The sequence below is a fragment of the Triturus cristatus genome, chromosome 3_1, assembly GCF_964204655.1.
Source record: "Triturus cristatus chromosome 3_1, aTriCri1.1, whole genome shotgun sequence".
Lineage (NCBI taxonomy): Eukaryota > Metazoa > Chordata > Amphibia > Caudata > Salamandridae > Triturus > Triturus cristatus.
In genome coordinates, this window is record NC_140583.1 from 976,193,920 (window position 1) to 976,218,308 (window position 24,389).

At 42.8% G+C, this 24,389-nt stretch overlaps 1 protein-coding gene across 1 annotated transcript in view; it reads right to left on the bottom strand.

Annotated features, from left to right (window-relative positions):
• The window catches only part of SDC3 (syndecan 3), a 410,885-nt gene that overhangs the window by 65,830 nt on the left and 320,666 nt on the right, over window positions 1-24,389 (bottom strand). Inside the window, exons 3-4 of the mRNA XM_085645626.1 lie at window positions 21,573-21,693; window positions 13,632-14,218 (exon numbers count right to left, since the gene is read on the bottom strand). Coding sequence (XP_085501752.1) covers window positions 13,632-14,218; window positions 21,573-21,693 — 708 coding nt within the window. The remainder of the gene's footprint in view (window positions 1-13,631; window positions 14,219-21,572; window positions 21,694-24,389) is intronic.

The following is a 24,389-nucleotide window of genomic DNA, read 5'->3' on the forward strand; positions in this document are numbered from 1 at the left end:
AACAGAGGCAAGCGTTGCGCCAGCAATAAGCAGCGCAGTCCTATTGAGTTTTATTTGAATTCATAGACATTTTTACTTAGTAAACGTAGAGGAAGCAATTGCCAGACTTTCGAAAATGCTCGCCACTTTAGATGGTACTCTAATTACATGACAAACGTTGAGGGCGTAACACCTCATTTGTTGCAAACGTACTACAAACCAACACACTTCTACTGTAAATTGAAGGGGCAAACTTGTCGGACTTCCCAATGACTTCCTTCACTGGCCCTATAAATTTGAAATGTAAATTTATGAAAAATATGAAGAAAGCGGTCGCTTTGGAATGACCGTTTAGAATGCAGCGAGTCTTCGACGTTCTAGCACTTTAGGCCGGATTTCCGGTTGGAACGCTGTGAAAACACAGAGCCATTCTGGGAGCCTATAACTGCGAGCTATGTTCAGAGATGCCGCAAAGAATCAGAATAAAGGACTCTTTGAAAACATCAGACAAACACGAGGATTCATGGGGGAAGACAAGGCGCCGCCATTGCTGTAGAGAGCGACTGAAGCCTGCTTTAGAACAGACCGGCATGGTAAGCACAGCCCTTGAAGCCTCAAGGGCTTCAAACAGCATCTAATCTACCCCAAGAGAGTGCTCTCACCCCCTCAGTGGGAGGGAGGGCATGTTGTGCTGAGTGTGAAGGTCAGGTCTAACTGGCGCCATACAGAATTCCTTCTAACGTCATCAAGATGCGGTCAAGGTTTTAGGAGAACACAGAGGTCTAGATCACAGGTTTGTCTGAGTCTTTAGGTAAAAACCTATCATGCACCAAACAGGTCACATGAAACCACCAACAAAATTATATCTTTTTTTTTAGTACTGGCTAGGAGGGGTACTGGCTTTTGTCAGAGAGTCTATTACTAAAATAATGAGAACAGGACCAACCACAACAGTCTTTCGCCTCAAAGCAAGAATATCGAAACCCATAATCTTACACTGAAGGACGACCATGCATGTGTAGCACCCCTTCTTCTCTGTGTGTCTTCCTACGTAAAGTAAATGTAAATTGATACTTGTATAGCGCACTACTCACACGCAGGGGTCTCAAGGCGCTTGTACGAATACCGCTGTGGAACCCATCCTGGCTTTCCCTGTGAGGTGTCCACTCCTGGGCACCCCCAAGGTGGAAGCCAGGCATCCTTAGCGTTGTGGGGGCCGTTGTGGAGATTAAGCAAGCTATTGCCCAGAGTTGCAGAGTGGGACTCCATGATTGGAATAGGCACCGAGGCAAGAATTGTCAGGTCCGTGGAATATTGAGCCCAAGACCCGCCGAGGCGGGGAATTGAACCCTGGTCCTGGGCCAGACCTCTGCATCAGGGTCTGCCGCTCTAACCATTGAGCCACACTTCTCCCACCTAATGTTGCACCTACCGTCTAATGTGTGTATATGCCTCGACTTGACCTTTACCACCAGAACTGGAAACCAAAATCAGCTTAGGCCAAAATGTTCAAACCTGCCCTCCATCTCAAGAGGACACAACAAGAATGGAGTTGGTGAGCATGGTTGGTTTAAGGCAGCCCACACTGCTTCAAAAGCAGCTTCCTAGCCTCGCGTCCACCCAGGAAATGCCAGCGTGACCAGTTGGGTAGTGTAGCCCTGCTTGCCATCGCTTCACCCTCGAGCGAAGACGCACTCATCAGCAGGTTAATTTTCTTTTATTTCTGCAGCAAACACAGAAAATGACACCAGTTTATTCAGGCCAAATCCGTTTCGGGCTTCCTAGCCCTTTTTCACTGGGCAACGTGAGGCAGTTCAGCAAAGATTGTCACCGGGCATCTGTTATCTCATTAAATACCATTTCTGCCCTGAGTGGGCCTCCCGTGAGGTGAAAAGGATCTTGATAATCATAGTCCCGTCACAAATAGTACACCTCTTCAGTGGGTTTGCTGTGCCCAACATTAATATTAAAAAGTTCACCACCCTCCAGTGAGCTTACCAGTGCTGATTTTCTCCCAGGGCTTTAAGAGGGCTGGTCTCTGACCCAGCAGTAATCAAAAACTGGCTTCGAAATGGATCCTTACTGACACCCTATCTCTCCACTCTATCCTACCATCCGACTAGACGAATCACCATCTAATCCTTTTCGATCTCAATAATACCTGACCAAAGTCCCCCCCAATCAAGGCGTCCCAAGCACTGGGTAAGGAACATACATCGTATTCCCCAGGCAGAATTAGAAGCGTTAGTCAGTTCCCAAATCCTACGTCCACCTGACCTTCCTTCCGCCGATGACACTTTCCGAACACTACAAACCAAAAATGGCAGAACTTGTTGAAGCAGTGGCCCCTCTAAAACTCAAGAAGCATGCCCTCCAGACCCTGGTTTAATAAAGACCTTAACATTGGGAGGCGTCAACTCCAACAGGCGTAAAAAATTGGAGACAGCAGCCCTCGTTAACCAATCTCTCGATCTTTTGGGCTGAAAAACTAAAATACAGAAAGCACATCTTCAGAGAAAAAGCCTCCTTTTCCGAGACCAACTCGACAGGCCTAGGAACAGAACCAAAGACCTCTTCAAAATCAGCAAACAGCAAACCTCCTCTTTCCCCCAACACTCAATTAATTAATCTACTAAGCAATGCAAGGAATTTACAAAAATATTTAACATTGAACTCTCTCTTAAACCAATCACCTCCCACCCTACACCAAGAATGTAAAAATGCGGAAAATTGTTGCAGCCTAGATTGAATTCAACCATATCCACAAACAAGTCCTCAAGTTACTCACTAGCATGAAGCGGACATCGCACATCTCCGACCCCCTCCTTGCGATGCTTGTTAAAAAATTTCAGTCACATAATTTCTCCTAAATGAACCAAAATCATGAACTCCTTCCTATCGAACGGCTCCATGCCTCAAACTCAGACAAATCAAACCCCTCATCAAAAAGACAGACACTGACCAGAATGACTTTAACAACTACAGACCTCTAACTAACTTCCCTCTCCTTGCCAAAACCATTGAAAAATGTGTGCTTGCACAACTCAACAACCATATTGAAAAATACAACTTGAACGACACCTTCCAATCTGGGTTCAGGAAAGGCTGTGGTACAGAGACTGCACATCATAGACGACCTATACAGATCTCTTGATGATGGGCAGGCATACCTCCTAGTCCTCCTGGACCTCTTGGCTGCTTTTCATACTGTCAACCATGACATCCTCTAAAACACTCTCTCGCAGCGTGCAAGCATCAATGGAACAGTCCTTTAGTGCTTCGCTTCTTTCCTAAACCAACACTCACAGTGAATCAAACTAAACTACTCAACCTCAAAAGCAACACAAGCCCCACAAGGAGTCCCCCAAGGTTCAATCCTGTCTAGTGCCCTATTCAACCTCTATATAGAACACCTTGCAATGATCCTGAAACAAGCCAAAGCTGCCTATCATCTCTATGTAGATGATACCCAACTCTACATGAAAATAACATCAGTCAAAGACATCCAGAACTTACATAGCCCTCTCTCCATGGTTCAATCCTGGCTCACCAGCAACCATCTTAAGCTCAACCCCATTTAATCTAAACTCCTTCTCATCCAACCCAAAGAAGAATCCTTTCCTGTAGATATCTGGCTTGACATCCTCACTGCATTAAACTGCAAACTGTACATATCCAACTTTGTTAAATCCCTGGGAATTACACTTGACAGACCCCTGACCATGAAAAAGCATAATAATGCCTCCGCTAAAAGTGCCTACTACACACTGAAACACCTTCAAAAAAGTCAAGCCCTCCCTTCATTCCCATTGAAGACCCAAAGACTGTTGTGTAATTGTCCGTCTTCCCCAAGCTAAATTATGGCAACACCATGATTACGGGTGCCCCAAAAACACACCTAACCCCTTTGAAAGCCACACTCCATGCAGCGGCTAGACTGCTGTTGGGGGAGAGTTGATTTGACCACATCACTTCCCCTCTCAAACAACTCAACTGGCTCCCATTCGAGGCAAGAGCTATACTCAAAACTGCTTGCATAACCCAAAAATCTCTCTACACGGAAAGATCTGTCTACCTCGCACATACATTATCAAAAGCAGATCAAAAGAGACCTCTTCGGAGCTCTAACAGTCTACTCTTGATTCTGCAAAAATCTAAGAAAGAGACATCTCTCACCCACTCCTTCTCCAGGAATGGGTTGTGGGGAGGGGGGTGGGGGGGGGGGGGGGGTTATGTGGTGTGTTGCATCTACTTCGAATACTGTACTATATTTTTATACCATATCTACCTCAAATGTCATCCATGTATACTACTGCCAGTCGTAAATTTCCTCTGTATATTGTTATCGAGTATTTTTATTTGCTCCACATGTAATTCAAGCACTTACTGCTTGTGAACTCTGTATAGTGCTGTATACATTTATACTGTATCTACCTCAAAACTGTATCGTCAACATATACTGATGTCTTCCGAATACTTAATTTACAGACTTTCACTATGTATTTATATTTACTCCAAATGTAACTTATGTAATTGCTGCTATGCAAACTCTGTGAAGTGCTCTGATACCTTCGGGTCAAGTTCACGCTATACAAAACTCGACAAATAAATAAATAAGTCTCTTACATGGAAAACTATTTCCTAGCAAGGACATCTCAACAATGACTATAAAATCTATTTTTGTGTGGCAGCTCCTTTTTGAATTTCAAATGTTTTACTTAATTTACACCCTAAGGGTATTTGCTTTCTCTAAGATGCTGTTTAGCTGTCGTTTTTTCATACAGCATATTAATCTTATAAAGTGTGTTTTGTGAAGTTGATCATCAGTAAGTGTCTGTGCGAGCTCAGGTTGTGAGTGGGTGTTTATAACGGGCGACAATTGAGTGCTCTGAACTTGAAGGTAGTGTCATTTTCTTAGAAGGCCAGATAGTGAGTCATTAAGATGTCAGAATACATGCACATCCAATACTTGGCCCCTTTGCAGAGCACAGAAAGCTACGGTGACTTGTGCCACTTGCAGTTATGTGCATAGGAAAACTGTGTGAGGGAGGTACAAAGCTGCTGAACTACAGACAGGGTGAAAGTAAAAGAAAATAAAGTGCCTGCAGCTGAACATGTGTTGGGGGATAGTAAAGTTAAGGAGATGCGAGGAAGCACATACAGAAAGTGAAAAGAGGGTGGGGAAGAGGAAAGATCTGAGGTGTGAAAAATGGAGATGAAGGATTTCAGAATGACGTGGGGTGAAAAGTGTGTAAGTGTCTTACTAAGGCTGCAGAGGAAAGTGGTGTGAAGGGGAGAACAGGAGAGATACTGACACTGAAGACCACATCCCCCATTTCCCAAACCTCAGTGAAGTTTAATACACTATGTTATATCTTCATAATTGAAATATTTTCACAGCCATATCATTGTTGCTCATTTATCTACTACTGATAAAAAACAATGGCAAAGCCAACAGGTCTGGATTGTTTTAGACGCATATCCTTATTGTGTGATGTGTCTGGATGCACTCATAGAAATCTCAAAGAGAGGCACTGAGGGGCATATGTATCAAACGATTTTGTATTCGCAAACGCTGCGATTCGCAAAAAAACAGCGTTTGCAAATACAAAATCGTAAAATGAGATGTATGAGCCATTTTCGCATCGCATTATTAAGGAATCGCTAATTTTGCGATTCCTTAATTTTGCGATTCCTTAATTTTGCATAAGCATTTAAGGAATCGTAAATTGCGATTCCTTAAATGCTATGTAACACGCACCCAAGTTGTGCGATTTCTCCTTAAGAAATCGCAAATTACCACCAACTTCAAGTTGGTGGTAATTTGCGATTTCTTTGAAAAATACACTTTTTGGCATTTTTCAAAGTGCCATGTGGCGCACATACATGCCCTTAGGGCATGTATGTGCGCCATATGCGCACACATGCTAATTTCAGGGGTGCATCAGAGTGTCATCATGACACCCTTGCACCTTTGAAATTATTCTCAATTTGCGATTAGCAAATTGCGATTCGCAATTTGAGAATGACTTCCCATTCATTGCTATGGGCCTCCTGGCCCATAGGAATGAATGGGAAGGTATTCCTTAATTGCGATTTCGCAATTTGCTAATCGCAATGAAGGAATATTAAGAATTCGCAATATATGTGAGAATTTTTAAATACATCCCGTTTTGCAATTCTCAAATAGCGATTCTCAAAAAATCGCTATTTGAGATTCGCAAATGGAGATTTTGATACATATGCCCCTTAAATACTATTCAGATGGCGCACTGTGTGATGCACAAGATTTTAGTTTACATGCTTTAAGCCACTACCTTAATTACATAGGTGACACCTCTTGGAAAGGATTAAATTATGCTTCTTTAGCCAGTCTCTTTTAGAAACCGCTCGCCTTTTTCATTACACTTAAAGCCCTGCCCTGACCCACATAAAGGTGTCCATTTTTAGAAGATTTTATGTATAAAGGATTTAATTCAACCAGAACTTGTTTCTCATAAAAAATAATTTGTGTTACTATCAATTACAATACGAGTATACATTTTTAAAATATTTTTATTTTTACCGAGTTTTATGTAGCGCGAACTTGACCCGAATCGGGTATCAGAGCGCTTTATATAGCACCAGTTGCATTACATGATTACATGAGGACACACATTCATTTTTGTAAGGCACGGGGAGATTAAGTGATTTGCCCAGAATCACAGGATGTTCAGCGTTATTGCAGAGACTCAAACCCAGTTCCCTAGATTCGAGGTCGACCGCCCTAGCCGTTAAGCCAACTAAAGTCCCCCTTCCTTAGCTTCACGGAGACATACCAACTAAGAATTTTATGTTCGTGTTTCTTTTCATAAACACAACTAATTTACAGCAATCCCCTTTTCTATAGTTAAAGTGTACCTCATTAAAGTTAAATTGTCTCCTGCGACAGAACTAGTTTGATGTGTGTTGCTCATTGATCCTAGGAATGTCCCACAGGCTGGTTCCTTTTTCTAAAGTAAGAGCTTGATTTAGAAACTGGCAGATGGGTTACTCCGTGACAAACATGACGGATATCCAGTCCCCCCGTACTATAAGTGTATCGTATGCTATGGCCCTACTAAAAAAGAAGGCAATATATCTAATATATTTATGACAAAGTACTCGTCCGCCAACGCAATTTATCTTATCTATGTATGCATAGTATTTGTATAGTACTGTACACCATTTCTTAGGGCTTTGATGTAACAAGAGCGAGACGTGTCAAGTACGGGCAGTATGAAAACTTTATGGTAGAACCAACCAGGGCTCATTGCCTGGCATTCTGACTGTCCTGTTTCCGAAGTCCTCTTTGCGCCTTAGCATGCTAACTGGTATCGACTTGGTCACGTACAAAAGACTTGGTAACTTGGTTACGTAGAAAAGATCTGCCAGTCCATGCATATGCCTGGTAGCACACAGAATGTCAGATATGGCCTTGGCTTTGCGGAGAACTGGTGGGTGGCCAATGAATTCATAAAGGAGAAAGGATGGACAAGTGCCACTGGTCTGATTTACTCCTCTCGCCTCTTCTTTCCAAGATGCAAAGAACAATAATTTCTTCTTGGACTCGAACTGACAAATAAACAGTCCGCACACCGATTCACTAAAGATTATTCAGATACCTTCCAGCAACTGTTCGCTTTACTATGCAACATACACTCCATTGCCCTGAATTAAGCAACTGTTTAAACTTTGCAAGCGCACAATGATTATCCACGAGTACCAGTAGATCTGAATTACAATTTCATAAGGTCGTAAGACATCAACCACACTAGGTGCCGTGAGGCGAGAATCTGCCCTGTGAGTCATCTTGTGCAAACCGGAGAGTTAGGGGTATACTGGAGCGCTTTATAAAGAAGTCAACTTCTCAGCCAACCATGCCTACTGAGGCCTGACTTCTTCACAGTTGGCAGGTAGGATGCCTGGTGCCCCTCCTCCAACAGCAGAATGTGGATCCATATAGGTAGCAATAATCATGGATTTAGCTCCATTTCACAGATATTTAGGACAGGGTGCTATCCCTTCGTGTGCCCACCTCAGACTCTTCAAATCAACTGCTCTTGGTGGCAGCTCAAGGATCCTTTTTCAACACGCTAAACAAAAGTCAATAATTACATCACACACAAAGCATAATCCGTGCAGGTGGTGCCAGACGGTGGACACCAGCACTCATTTTTACGGACCAGGACTTATTTTTCATCATCACACTTTGACCCACAGCAAGAGAGAGAAGAGAAAAGTAAAAAAGGGAGAAAGAAGGAAGAAGAGAAAGATAAACCAACAGGACAAAGGGAGTGAGTAAGGTTGAAAAAGATCCTGCAAAGGTGAGCTAGAGAGACAGGAAATGTACAGTGGTAGAACGAAAAGGCATGACATGGAAAAAAGACTAGGCAGCATCTGTATTCGGCAACCGTAATATTCGGCAGCACTAGCAGCAGGCATCAAAGAAAAACTTGGGATCCTGTACTTATTTTTTCTCTAAATGAGCACTGGAGCACACATCCTAACTGATCATCATCCTCTCACTATAAAGTAAGCGTCTGTAATTACAAATTTACCTCCTCTCTAACTCAACACCCAAACACCAGCACCTTTTCCTGGTTAAAAATGTGTGTACAATTTAAAACGGATACAGCCTATGCAAAAAACAGGCAAACGGCCCTTCAATTGGTTTCTAACATGTCACTGCCAATGACATGGGTGTTCTGCATGGCTGTATTGACATGTTACATGTAGTTAAATATTTTTGATACCCCAAGCATTGATACCAATGTGTTTACAGTTGTAGGGGGGTCACTATATTCAAGCGGTATACAGCATGGCGATATTATCATATCCACTGCATTGGCCTACCCTTCTTTGCAAGGGAAATATATAATTACAATTCTTAAGTCCCTTTACACATACCTCCCACTGTAAGTATATGTAGAATTATATATTTACCTTGCGATATAGGGGTAGACGATACAGTTGATAAAATATTATTGTGTGGTGATATTGTTGACTTAGAAATAGCGACAAACAGCTGTTTCAGTCATACGTCTACCCTCACCAAGTCATGATGGTTGGCTGCTCAGGGTTTGCAGCACTGAAAATATGATATTCAGACAATGTTTTGGCCAACCAAAATGCCTGTTGGCCTTTACTGCCCTTGGATATTAGTACTACTACGGAGGTCTTAGACAGCATTGGTGCTAGCAAAGGTGGAAAGGCCCAGGGCCCCGATGGGGTGCCCATCGACGTCTACAAGCTAGTGCCAGAGGTATGGGGTCCTTTGCTGGCTAAAGTCTTTAACGCCGCAGTCTGCTTCGGGGTACCCCCAAGCTGGGAGGAATCAATTATTATACCTATTTTTAAGAAAGGTGATCGGGGGGAGGTGAAGAACTATCGTCCCATTTCCCTGCTGGATTCCTCTATAAAGATAATGAGTAGGGTACTCCTGGCTAGGCTAGAAGAATGGGCAGAAAATAATGGCATTTTGGCAAATTCCCAGTATGGGTTCAGAAAGGGCCGTGGGACGATCGAGCAATGCCTGAATCTAGAACTTCTGATTGGGAAATATACCCAGGCCAGGAATGGTTCTATTTATCTCTGCTTTGCAGACTTAAGTAGCGCCTTCGATCTAGTAGATCATGCTATTCTCTGGGCCAAGTTGAATGAAATGGGGGCCCCGGAGGGCATCATCTTTTTTTTGGCCCGGCTTTATGAAAAACTCCGTACTAGTGTACGGTACGGTTCCAATGGAGAGTGTACTACTAAATTCCGGATTGGGCGGGGAATAAGACAGGGATGTGTTCTTACCCCCCTGCTTTTTACCCTTTTTATTAATGATGTGGAATCTGTTTTACAGTCAGTAGTGGCAGATGCCCCTAAAGTTAATGACACCTATGTTCCGGTATTACTCTATGCGGATGATGCCGTTTTATTTTCCAGGACCCCGATAGGTCTTCAACGCTTAATGGATAGGTTTTCATTGTTTATTTCATCTAGAAAACTTGTGATTAATAAAACCAAAACCTATACCATGGTGTGTGGCCCGGGAAAGAGTAAACCTCACTCTCATTTTATTGATCAATATAGGGTCAAACTAGTGGATAATTTTAGTTATCTTGGAATAATTTTCTCAAAGAACGGTAGTTGGGCCTGTGAGCACACCAGTGTTAGAGCTAAGATGGCTAGAAGCTCTAACGGGGTGTTTACTTTTGCCACTAAACTTGGGGATAAAAGGATTAGTGACATGCTTAAGATCTTTCAGTCACGTTGCCTTTCCACCGCCCTTTACGGGGCGGGGATCTGGGGCTTCGCCCCGGCTGGGTGTCTACAGGTGGAGGAGAACGTTTTTCTGAAAAAATTGCTGAATTTACCCAAATCTGCTTCTAACGATTTAGTTCACAATGAACTTGGTATCCCATTTTTAATTGATTTGATTCTCCTAAGGCCATTATTGATGTGGCGGTCAATTTGGTTGAAAGAAGAAACGTCATTAAATAGAGCAATCATCAATGACTGTCTCACTGCTGATAATCATTTTAAGATCACATGGATCAAATATATTGTCAACAGCTTTCAGGAAATCTATGGTATTGATATTAAGGCTGACAGATATGGGGCCACAGCAATTTCTAAGGCAGAAATGAAGCATATTTTCTTGCAGTGTAAAACTGAGAACCGGATTAGCAACAATGGTAACCTATCTACCTGTGTGCAATATAGCACTATGAACGAATTGAAGGGTTATCAACCGTATCTAACCCAGGTGACCAGAGTCTCTCACAGGTTCATTTTAACCAGATTGGATTGAGAATGGGGATTGTTCATAAATTGGTTGCATTTCCCTCTATAAATAAGCAGCCCGCCGGACCTAGTCCGTGTGACAATTTGTCAGCACAAAGCACAATGCACTTTCTTCTGTTGTGTCCACTGTATAGAAATTTTCGTGTAGCTTTTTTAAAGCCTATTTTTGTAAAACTTGGTGTCAGGACAGTGCGTGATTCTTTTAAATTGCTTTTTAATCTACAGCATCCTGATATTTGTTTCTTTACTGCAACATTCCTACTAAAAGCAATCAATGTCAGGAAAAGCATGAGTTTTTAAGTATTTATTCCCCCCCGCCTGTATTATATGTTTTTATTTTTAGCTATATGTCATTCATTGTGATATTTTGTATTGTATTGTAATTATTTCCTCATGTATGTGCTTATATGGACATTATTTTTTGTTCCGAATAAAGCCTTATAAAATGAAATGAAATGATATAAATAGTGCATTGTCTACAGAATATGCACTTCTGCCCAGCATAAGTACATCATGTACACAGGACAGAGCTTGCAGCCACTCACTGGAGTCTGACTGCACAATGCTTGATATACATTTTACACATTTTTCCATACATTTCTGTGCCTGTCTGCTCTACATGCATGACACTCAACATGGTCGCAAAAATAAATAAATACATTTAAAAAAAAGAACAATCCTGATCTATTTGTTTTGTTGAAACATGTTTGGCTCTCATTGTACCAGCATGTTTTGCTGCAGAACCCGCAATATTTAAAAGTAGATTGTACTTTACAGGAGTGAACCTTTCAAAAACCTCCACTGCTCAGTGACCTGGACCCCAGCAGTTATGCCTCGACTCCGGTGAGGTGTTCCCTCCACATGTGCACTACTGCGCATGTGGTGCATATTATATCATTCAAGTACATGATAATGCTCGAAGTTGGATTACTTAGAGATATGAACCTTATAAAATAAAGCAAACAATAGCATCAGGTGAGAGATAAATACTCAAAGGTAAGAAGAGTATGCAGTTGTTAATAAGATGAGTTCCTCTACTCAGGTCAGAACAGTTCTAAAGAGTCAGCAGGGAGCGGGACTCTTTAGAAACAAATGCCCTCACAACCTAGATAGGTGTCATGCTTCATCATTGGGCTTTTGCTCCATGTCGGGCTGGCACTGAAGCAAGGAATACTCCTCTTCGCTGATCCAAGACGTGATTGACAAAAGTCTCACAGCAATGACTAAAGAAGGCTGACCTACACAAGCGAATGGCTTAAGGAGGATGACCCAAAGTCCATCATGCAAATTGTAAACCAGTCATTCAGAAAGCTGCGCTGTCAGGCAGAACTAAAACTAAAAGACGTCCATACTGCTCAGCTCTCCCAGTTTTAAACTTTCTATGAGCCATTGATGCACATAAGGCCTAAGCATGTCAGTAATATTCATGGCCACTTCCAAGACCCCCAAGCCTAGCAGGATCCGCTACAGGAGACCACCTGAGCCTGCATCAAAGTTATTCGTGCTCAACGTCTGATTTCCGTATGTGAGGCTAGTCAAGCCGCTTGTTTCTTCTGGCCCTGCAAAGACTCTGAAACCTGCTGGAAATTACCTGCGCCTGCATCATAATTGTCCTTGGAGTTCATCCTAAAACATATCTGAGGGTGGTCAAGTTGCCTATCTCTTCCAGCTCGGCAAACTCACCAGGCCCCACAACACTACCTACCTACTTACCTGAAAATTAGAATACCCGATAACTAGAAATAAACACAGACAAGCTGCTGGTCTCTTCTGGCTGAGTCCACACCGAGACACCAAGCCCATTCTAAGATTCCTGTTAGGCCCAGGAACCGGTGACCACCAGCATCTGCATTAAGGCCATCCTTGAACCAGCATTTGGGAGGGTGATGCTGATGACTGACTCTGCTGGACAAGTGGCATGGGACTTGGGGAGGATGGGAGTGCCTAGATATCCCTGCTGCTTGTGCTGTTCAGTGCCTTGAACTGCTCCCCCAAGTGTGGGGTGTAGGAGTCTTGTGTCATGCAACAGACTGTGGCTGTGATGTCGCTATATTTCTACACTTCTTTTATTCCCATGAATATTCGGCTGGTTGCTAACAGAGGTACACACCGCTGTGCTAACTGACTCTGCATCTTTGCTCTTTAGAGGTGTTCAGATACAGTATTTTGAGACCTCTCTACTTTAGAAATACAGAATCTACCTTCTGTGCTCTCCACTTGAGGCTACTTACTGAGGGTGCCCTCTTCTGGCATTGTTAAACTAGCCACTCCCGATGACTTCTGTCCACATGTGAACCACACACTGAGCAAACACAGGTTTTAGCTACTGCCGGCATTTGAACTCCTTGTCGTCTGTGCATCTCTGAAGAACATACCAGTTACAACTGCCTGAATTTTAACTACTTTGCCCCTCGCCCCTGCCAGTGCATCTCTGAGGGACTTACTTGCTGCAAGTACCGCCTTCATTTGAACTCTCGTCACTTGTGCAACGCTGAAGGACGCGCCATCTAAAAGCTCACCCTGAGTTTGGACTGTGCATCTCTCAATGGCACACCAGCTAGGAGTACCGCATCCTTATAGGCCACTCTCACAATGTCTCTGAAAGACCTGCTGTCAGTGAGTATTGTGTGAACGTAAAGCCCACTCACCTGTGCATCTATGAAGGGCCCAATGGCTGCAATTACTGCCTGCATTGGAGTCCCTCTTCCTGTGCATTTTTGTAGCACTAACCACCTACATGTACTGTCTGCATTAAAACCCCCCTCCTGTGGATAAAAATATATTTTGAAAAATGTAACATTTGAAAGCATGCATGACTCATGCGGCATTGGACTTACCTGGGGTGCTTCTGTGGTCGCCAATGTGGTTGTGGTGCTGGGTGCCGTGCTCCTTTCTATGACTGACGTGACCTCTTGGGTTCTGGAGGTTGTGGGTTTGGGGATGACCCGTGGCCGTGGTTTGCTAGTGGTGACACGCATAGAGGTAGCTGCTTCTATTAAGCTTTCTGTCACTTCTTCACTGAACGTGACCTCTTCGGGTGTAGTCGGCCTGGTCATTGACACAGTAACAACAGGAGGCAGCATCCGCCGGACGGTGGTGGGTTTGACTGTGGTCGTGGTTGGGGCGATGGGGGCAGAGGTGGCTACAGCTACAGGTGCAGCGGCAGTCGTGGGGGCTGGGGCGATAGGTGTGGTGGTTGCCACTCTGTGACTTGTTATGACCGGCGCTGAGGTTACCCTCACTGTGAACGGGGCGCTGGTTGGTCGCCCATTCGTGACCGAGTCCTCAGAGGGTAGCATTTCAAACGGAGTCACTACAGGCTGCACTGACGTCACAGGCAGCACTGCTGGTGTGGTAGACAATATTTTAGTAAATTCTGTCGTGACTTTCACCTCTGTATCCACTCCAGATTCCAGTTCAAAATCTGAAAAAGAAGGAAAACATCACTTGAAACACAGAAAAGCAGACGTTCAATTGTTCTGTTGCGATTTTGTATTGTAGAATATTTCAATAACAATGAGCCTATAAAAATGATTATCCCTTACAGAGTAACATGTTGTAATAGGATACAGACCCCTTAAGCAACACACCCCAAAGATTGCTTAATTGATGGATTTCACACCACATTAAGGATAGTTGAAGAAGTGGGTACCAAACTTTCAAACTTCAAAGAAAACTCAAAATATTGTTCCACTACAAGGGCAATATCATTTTAAACATGACTTTATTTTCCTAAGTACTCATCCTTCGAGGCTGTTCAAGCATCTGGTTAATTATTCATTAAAACACAAGCTTAAAGCATTGTCAATCAAGGTAATCTATGGACAACCATGGTTTGTCTATTCAAAACAAAAAAAGAGCAAGCACAATATGCAGGGGTGTGGAATTTAACAAAATAGCTGCTTGTCCATGGGAAAGGTTGCTTCATAAATCTACTTTTCCTGTAAAAAAATCCACTTGTCCCTTTGGTGCCACGTGATGCAGCAATAGTAATCTCGTTATTAAAGAGTTCTGATAGTAGCCTCTCTGATTATGCAGGGCTCATACTATAGTAGGGTTTGAATTTTAGCAATGCCCGCATTTTGTAACCTTTCCACAGATCTACATGTTGGGGCTGGAGGTAGCGTTGAACAATAGTTCCAGGGCTGGAAAGCGCTTTGGAGTCTATGCAAACTTAATAACTTGCATGTTTGAGGGGGTTTCACTGTTTCACCCTAATATTTTCCCACACTGAGAAAGGCAGGAAATTTACTCCTGCCAAGGGTAGAAATAAAACTTCTTCCACGGTTGGGACAAAAGTGATTGGAAGGAAAGTGAACTTGTAAACGCTCAACAGATTTTTGCATGAGCGAAATCTACACATGTATGTTGGCTCATGCTAAAATGCAGTTCACAAATATTATTTTTAGGAATGTGATTTCCTGGTCGGCTTCTATAAATTATTATGAATTCATGAAAGCTGTAAATCTGCACTAGTGCAGGGGCATATACCATGGGTGGACTTTTGTGATTTATTTAAGAATTGGGCCCTTAATTAGGTCTTGAGTTTACCAAGACCTTTTGTTTTTATTAAAATCCTATCTCTCGCTCTCTCTCTCTCTCTATCTATCTACCTATTGACTGGCTTTAGTATGAGGGACAGCATTCTGCTCTTTCACAAGGAGCATGTTGGCACAAAAATAGCTTTGTTTAGCACCAGAGACTATTGTGGCAATGTGTGCTTTTTGACACCCAAAATATTATTGGATTTAGCCACTGCTTTATATAATGGCAAGGGTCTGGCAGCTCCCACAGCAATAAAGTTGTACAAAAACCATGTCAAAACATGACACACATTGACAAAACCAAAAGGCTGACCATCAATATCAGGCCTATTGGCTTTGCCAATGATTGTTTATTTTCAGGTTTCCAATAATCTTGTTGAAACTGGTTGCACTGCTTTTCCATTAACAATATTTTGGGGGAATACTAGCATGCATCAACACATTTTATAGATGATGCTTCAAACAAATAGTACCTGATATTTCACAGTAGTGTATCAAAACGTTTTTTTCCTAGTATCATGTTTTTGTGAACATTTAATTTGAAAGCAAAGACTCATTAATCTTGCAATCTATCTTCTAAAAATATTTGCATCGAATCAGAGAGCAGTCTGGAAACATTATAAGTAGCCTCATATTCCTAAACTTTGCAAACATGTGTATGCATTTTTATACTGGGATCACTGTCAGCAGGGCAGTCCGAGCTTTCATTTACTTAGAGCGCTCTCCCGAATAATAAAGGTTTTCCATTAATGAACCATCAATACAAGTTCAAACGGCCTTAACATATGGACTCAAATATGACCTTAACTGTAGACAATGCCCTTCCTTGATCCATAATGTGATACTGTAAACCGGCAGCCAAAGAGTTTGTACTGCAGGCGGTTGGGCCTACTTGTCCCAAGGACAAAATAAACATGAAAACGTGCTGTCCTTGACCCCAAACAATATGTCCTGGGAGTCGGACTATAGGAATTCAAAACCTCTGCATATGTTTCATAAATGATCTTTCTACCTGTTCGAAAGTCTTCCAACTAGGGGTGGGTGGTAAACACCACTCCTCTGGCGGAGTTTAGAGAGTTTTGTCCTCTCAGCACTCCACTTGGAGCATGCAGTTTTGGAAAAATACTGCCAACCGCTGTGTGGTGGAGATTTTTCACGCACACGGCTCACCAATGGTAAGTTGGCAAGCGACAAAATCAAGCGCTAGACCGCCTCCAGACAAGATTTCTCAACACGGACGGTCATGGCTGGTCTCTACTGCTCACGTTGAGAAAGCTGCCGCTTGCTGTGAGAAAGGTGCTGCTCGAGTAGAAAATCTACTCAAGCAGCAGAAAGAAGCAGCGCCCTCTGGCGTGCGGCATGGTGCCGTTCACACTGATTTTACAGCGCAGAATAAGCTCCCCGCACCAAAAAATCAGCGCAAGGTGCCACAATCCCACAGAGTGTACCTGAGATTTTGGGTTACTCCGAGTTCTGCTCACCTCTACTTCCTACAAGCTTGGTACATTGATACCCGACGTGACCTTCAACGCCAACACTCAATCAAGGTGCCACAACTCTCACCACAACCACATTCCTTTTCTGCCTGTGGTAGGAGACCGACAGGCAAATACAGAGTTTTACCACAAATCTTGTTCCTTTAAAAACCGTCAGGATTGGTGAAGAGTTCATCAAATGGCAGACGAGCCTAACATATGATTGACTTGGCTCTAGCCTCACCAAAAAAAAAATTCTTTTCCTGGCTGTAACCTAGCCTGCTTCTGGCATAAAGACAGGATCTGAGAGAACTCCTCAAAAGGTGACAGATGAAGACTACAATTACTTTGGCTCCTAGGATTTACAGCGACAAATAACTCAAATCAGGCCCTTAGTGTGGGTCCTGCTAGCTATCAGCTCTCTTGAGAAGGCACTATATTGTAACAGGACGTGTAGCTCAACCTATCAAGCAGGAGCTGCCCATGCAGGTAAGAGCGGTGGGGCGGTGTGACCGGGTTGGGGGGATTCGACAGACGACCACGAGGGGAAATTAAATAAATAATTCATTTTCTGTTGTCGTCTGTCGAAATACCCCCCCCCCCCTCCCCCCGGCCCCACCACTCTTACCTGCACGGGCCGTTGCTGCTATCAAGTACTAGTTTTAATCTACAATAAGAATGTTTACTTTTATAAACTACTGCCACAAACTGAACTTTCTCTTTGCTAAACATACAAGTGTCATGTGCACATGAGTGATAAATAACCACCGTAAATTATTTATTAAAACATACAACCCGATAATAAATATATGTATTACAATTATATAATAAAATGAATATAAATTTCACAATTAGTACTCAGCTCATTTGAAAAAAGTTATAAAATAATCATACATAGTAAATAATACAAGAACATATTGTCAATTAAATAATGCTAAATTATACTTCACCAGCAAACAGCTCAGTATTCCCTCATTTTATCAACCTCGGAAGGATAAAGGGCTAATTTTCCCATGTCAAGATTCGGCACCTGTGATATTCAGGTTTCAAGCACATGTATGAAGTAGGTGCTAGACCCATTCATATACTATCCTCTTTTATGAGGCCTTTTATGGTGTATTTGGGTTACTGTAGGAGAAAAGTGACAATGCCCAGAAAAGGCACCCTACGTTGATAAATGGCTGCCAAGTGGACCTATGTCATGTGTTACTCCGTTGTTGTCCTGGTTTTGTTATTTTGGTTTTGTTTTGTTATTTTATTATTCCCAAGAGAAACCTGGTGCAGGACCCCCCCCCACTCCCCCCCCACCCGCATGCAAAGTTGTATTTCCTAAAAAGCCAAAACTGGATGAAGGTGTTAAAGCAGCTGACTTAGGGCAACTAGCCAACTCAAATAAAAATGAAGAAACAAAGGGCCAGATGTATCAAGCGTTTTACCATTGGCAAATGTGCCAATTCGCAGAATTGGCCCATTTGCGATGGTAAAAAGCCTTTTGGGATGTATCATCGAACAGGCATTCGCAAAACAGGGAATCGCAATTTTTGCGATTACCTATTTTGCAAATGCATTTAGCGAATCGCAATTTGTGAATTCTTAAATGCAATGTAGGAAGCATGAAAAAATTGCGACCTGGCTTTAAGGAATCGCAAATTACCACCAACTTCAAGTTGGTGGGTAATTTGCAAATTCCTAGAAAAATGCACATTTTTGCATGTTTTTTAAGTGCCAAGTGGAGCACACACATGCTCTTAGGACATGTATGTGCGCCACTTGCCTTTTTTGGGGGTGCATCAGAGTGACATTTTGTCCCCCTTGCACCCTTGAAATTGCATGCGCAATTTGTGAGTGCCTATTTGGTACTCGCAAATTGTGAATGCAATCCTATTAATTCCTATGGGCCTCTGGGCCCATAGGAATAAATGGCAAGGTATTCCTTAACAGCGAATCACAATTTGCGATTCGCTATTAAGGAATATGTAGGAATCACAATTGTTTTTGCAAATCCTACATACATTGCAGTTTGCTATTCTTAAATAGCAAATCAGTAAAATTCGCTATTTAAGAATCGCAAAAGCAATTCTTGATACATCTGGCCCAAAATCTACGTTTTAGGGTGACTATCCTAAGGAGGCGAGCGGGGGTGACAGGAGGAACAATTCAGCTGTCTGGGGCACAAATTCTAAATATTAGACTGCAGGGTGAAGTCGGGCAGAGTGAGTGTTTCATTCCACATAAGCTGTGAACTAGTGGTATGTGGACAATAAAACCACCTTAACAACGGAGTCCTGTATTCACAAGCTTTGACATTCCAGGAAAGGTCTATATACTGCTTGAGCTTAATGAGCAAGCTGCAAACTAGACCGTTCCAATGCATTTTTAGGTCGAGCCTAGCAGCATGCAGGAGCATGCTGTATACATTCTGCACTCTCATCACTTTTGATTGGCCCCTTCATGTTCTTTAAAAATAAAAACTATGTTTTCAATGGTTTATAGCTTACACTTGTCCCCCCTTTCGTCCCGCCCTGGAGACTGCACTTGTTACATGCATTATTTCACGATGTTTTGTTAATTTCCTGCTTTGCAGCGTGCACTCCCTGCAGCGTTGCCATGAAGCGCATCCATGCCTGAGACAAGCTATTTATTACCAAAAAGCTGTCCTAATGAGTTGAAGGTGGTGGTGGGGGGGGGGGGGTTCTATATTGCAACTTGCAGGTGATGTTCCTTTTTGTTGCAAAGCTCTCCTATCCTTAATCTTGTCCAGGGCGCCCAGTAAGACGCAGCTACTTCTCTGGTCCCGTCGGTAATTCCCCATTTTATGTCCTCTAGACAGTGCTTCTAGGTGCTTCTCTGGTCCCAGTGGTTATTCCTCATTCTATGTCCTCTTAACAGTGCTGCTAGCTGCTACTCTGGTCCCATCGATAATAACTCATTCTAAGTCTTCTAGGCAGTGCTGCGACATTATCTCTAGTCACAGTGGTAATTCCTCATTCTCAGTCCTCTAGGCAGGGCTACTAGCTGCTTCTCTGGTCCTCTAGACAGTGCTGCAGCTATTTCTCTGTTCATACATCCACTACACTCCAAACCAAAACACATAGGTAATGCTAGATTTATTGCATTGCAAATGCTAGTTTTACTTAACGAACAGCCACTGTGTCAATGATCGAGCATTGAGTACTCATGCACAAAATACTGCAGCTTTCCTTAGAAATTAATCTTGGTAGGAGCATAAAGTGACAGGACGAGTGGTCTGTTTGAGATCATAGGGCTGTGTTCTCTTTCAGGATGTGGGAGAGGTGGTCATTTTAATATGTCAGAAAGGTGTGGTCACTAGATAGAGGGGAGGTGTGTTAGCAATCAGATGACAGGAAAGTGGGGTCTTGGAGATTAAGGTGTTGTGTTCTCTTTCAGATAAGAAGAAGGTGAGGCCTTGGAGATTAAAGCGCCGTGTTGTCTTTCAGTCTGCGGGCGTATGGTCTTATTTAGATGACAGGGAGGTGTGATCTTTCTTCAGGTGGCCAGGAGTGGAGGTCTTCCTGTAGCAAATGCAGAAAATCCCACCTTCAAGAACATTGCCACCAAAGAGCTTTGTCATAGGGCTTCTGAGAACTATGCAATGATATGGACAAAAAACGAAAGTAGCGAGGAAGTAAAAAAAAAATAAGTGAAGGATACTTTATAGAACAATGTTGGCACATGCACTGGAGATATCGTACTCTGTAGCCAACTCGTTTCAGCTCAGGGGAGTCCAGGGTCCAGGACAGCTAGATCAATGCAGATTTAAAATATGCAAAAAATTAAATTACGCTCTGTCTTACTGTGAAGGTATGAAGCAAACCATATTTTTAGTTCCCTGTCAATAATTGGATGATGTTTTAATGCAACTTTTGATTTACAAGAAAAAGTGCTCATTATGGTATGGCTTTTCATATCAAATGTGTTTTCAAGCATATGGATATCCAAGACACACATGTTCAAATATAATATCCATGTTTGAACAAACAAAGAACAAATGTTTTTTTATATGATATAGACCCTCGTGTTAAAAATACATGTGCTTTTCTATTTTTCAATGTATTGTATTTGTTATTGTATGTTGAAACATAAAGAAATGTTTGAATTTTCTTTTAAAACAATTTATTTGTATTGTATTTTTAATAGCCCTGAAGAAGTCTCTTTAAGAGACGAAACGCATTTTCTATGGCTAGGATCTCTTGATCTCTGGAAAATAAAGAAAACATTTTAAAGGAAAATAAAGAAGACTTACCTCAAGAATTGCATATCTTGGATGATTCATTTATGTGCAAAGTCATTGTGATTTCTGACATTATACATATATTTTATATAGTGCTGAACCATTGTGCATTAAATGTTGATGTAGGACTTGTTCCTAAATAAGGAGTATAGAGGGGAGTACTCCTTGGTTCTTTGCGCTATTCTGTAGACTATAGACACTGGTCACTTGTTGGGTGCGGTATCTAACAGCCTCTACCCTCTTTTCTGTGTTGCTAGATTTAAAATATGCATTTAAGACAAATTTACATTCTATTAAAAGAAATGGGAATGATGAACTTTGCCAGTACTAAAGATGTACCAAATATTTGCTCCAATGTGTGGAAGGCCTATTAGACCACCTCCTTGCCACTTGTTGGCTGGGATACGTGACTTACACCAACCTTCTGATTAGACCTAGGATGGAAATCCCTGTTCGGGCATTTCCGGTTCTCTTCCCCCTCTTAAAGTACACCTCTCTTTCACTGACCTCCAGATCCGGATCCGGAATACACGTCGTCAATTCCGTCATCCTCAAATGAGTCTTCGTCACCAGAGCTTTCCAGGTCAATTGGTTTTTCTTCTTCAAATGGATGCCTGTAATGTGGAACCTGAAAAACAGACATAACATAAGTGGTAGGTAATTATGTTGTCGCCTTTGACTTTTGAGCATTATGACAACACACAAAGGGGGGCTTAGAAGCACATATTGAACATATGACTAAAATAAACATCCAAAATCATGCAAACATATTAACCCCTTCGCTGCGGCTCGACACAAAGGGGGGCTTAGAAGCACATATTGAACATATGACTAAAATAAACATCCAAAATCGTGCAAACATATTAACCCCTTCGCTGCGGCTCGAATTCCGCCGCAGCGCTGGGGGGGTGAGGGGTGAGCGCGGCGCCACCATGCTCATGACGGAACCACGCCGTCATGAGTCATGGGCGAGCTGTGCTCATGACGGCGTTGTTCCGTCACGACTCCGCCCACTCTCTATTTCGCCCGCACAGGCGGGGAATTAGAGACGCGTGGGAGGAGCTGCCGCCAACGGCCGCAGCATGACGGAACCACGCCGTCATGAGCACACGCCGCCCGTGGCTCATGACGGCGTGGTTCCGTCATGAGCGCACAAGGGGTTAATATGATAGGATCCAACTGGAAAAAATAAGTTAATGTATAGGCAGATGTTCGGACTGGGTCCAATCTCTGGCGCGTCACTTGAAAGCCTGTGCCCTTCCAACATCAGTAAAAATAACCAAATTATATTCTGACACCAAGATCTACATACACATGCACTGCACAACAAACGGATTAAATGCACTTTGTTAAACTGGCACGATTCTCGTGGTAAGGGCTGGTTTGACAGTATAACTGACTGCTGGACCTACTGTTAACAGTTCTTTAAAACTATGCATAGAGTGGACTTGGGCTTCACCTAGAGGAGTAGAGCTCTTTCACCTAAAGCTCTTGGCTGTCTGGTGGATCATTCCGCTTCCTGTGGTGGGCATGCACTGCATTTTACCATCCCAAAAGTAGGCTGAACAATCTCACATTAAATCCATCCTCTCACAGATGCCTTGCAAAAAAAAAGTAATCGTTTTTGGTTTGGCTTATCCATTGAGGCAAGTTTTTCTAAAATGCTTCCGAATTGAAGTGATCTACTAAAGCCCCAGCTTTACAATTTAAAATAAAGTATGACACCCGACTGGATCTCTTACCAGAAGGCATCAGCAATTGCCCTATAAAGTTTTGTTCCCCCGGGTAGGGCGGTATTGTGGATTTATGTATTAAAAGAACACAATTCACTGTGTTTATCTCTCTAAAAAATTGCCCATCTGTGTGAGTTAAAATCTCACATAAGCGTCATTAGTTACAAACTAATTGAATGATTTTCTTCTAATTGATAAGCTGGTAACAGATGTACAATGTCCAAGCTCAAGATATTAAAACAATCTTTCATTAAGGATGTGGGGTTCGATAACGTTTTGCACTTACTAGTGCACACTGTTTACAGCTGTACACAACAGACTACGTCAGCTGGACTTTTGTGTGGTGTATACCCGTTTCCTCAATACCAGCCTGTGGCACATCAAGACTTTATTGGGCTGTTGCTGAAGCCTGAGGTCTTCTGACTAAGGCCCTCATTAATAGTTGGGGTACTTCCTACAGGGTGAGAACTCCGGGTCAAATACCCCAATTCGCCATTCCAAGTATGTCCAAGCACAGAATTATCGGGTCCGAAAACTCGATAATTCCAGGCCCAGGCAAACTGGGCCTGTTCCAGCAGGGGCTGTGGGTAGCAGCACTGCCCGACTCACACCCACCCCCTGCAGCAGTCCGGGGGAGCAGCCAATGCCTCCCATGGACAGGTAAAGGCCTGTTCTGGACCTTTGGTCTACCCACCCTCCACCTCTTGCTGCTCAGAGCAGAGCAGGTGGAAAATGTGGACTTTTTTGCAGAAATAGAGAAAACTACCAAGTAAAGCACAGTAAAACCGTATATGAGCAGTTCTTTGGATTGCTGTCCCTTTGCTGGTCACTCGAGAACTAGCCATCGTGCCTATGTCCATTTTTGTTAGGTAAATGCTTCGTAAGAGGGGCAGGCATTAGTTAGTTAATAAACAAAATAGTGCACACCGACTTAAAACCGAGACCGTGTAACAAGCCAAGTAAAAGGGCCAGTCATCATGGGAGGGTACAAATGAAAATAAGGCGGTACTAAGGAGGGACTAACAAGCCTATTCACGAATCAGAAGCCAGCATTTGCGAAGGACAATGACACAAGCCAATGACAAATCTGGGTGGAGAGTGGGCGGGGCTTCCAGTGCATACTTCATTACAGCAAGCCTCGCAAAGCAGAAGGTGCTTGATTGTATTCCAATGTCAGATCCTGCACAAAGTGTAAAAGAACATTATATGAAAGTGCTCTGTGCTGACTTCTGTTGTAGGGGCAGGGTGGAAAGTCGTGTGTCCAGTCATTGCACCGGAGAAAAGTAACTAAACTCAGCTATCAGCAGGGCCACTGGAATTATATGATTGTGCGGCTGCAGCGATTTTCACATAATTATAGATTTATTGCATTTGTCACATAATCCATCATCTGCCACATAATCTGCATATTTTACCACCAAAAAAAAGAATTTGTTTCTAGCCCAAACAGTTCAAAAGTTACTAAACATGCAGAGAAACGTGCTGCAGCGCAGAGGAAGACCCTTTGCAAAGCCGGACTGGTCACCTTTCTGCTGCTTATTGTTATATCTAGATATTAAGCTGGTACTACTGAAGTACCACCAATGCCCAG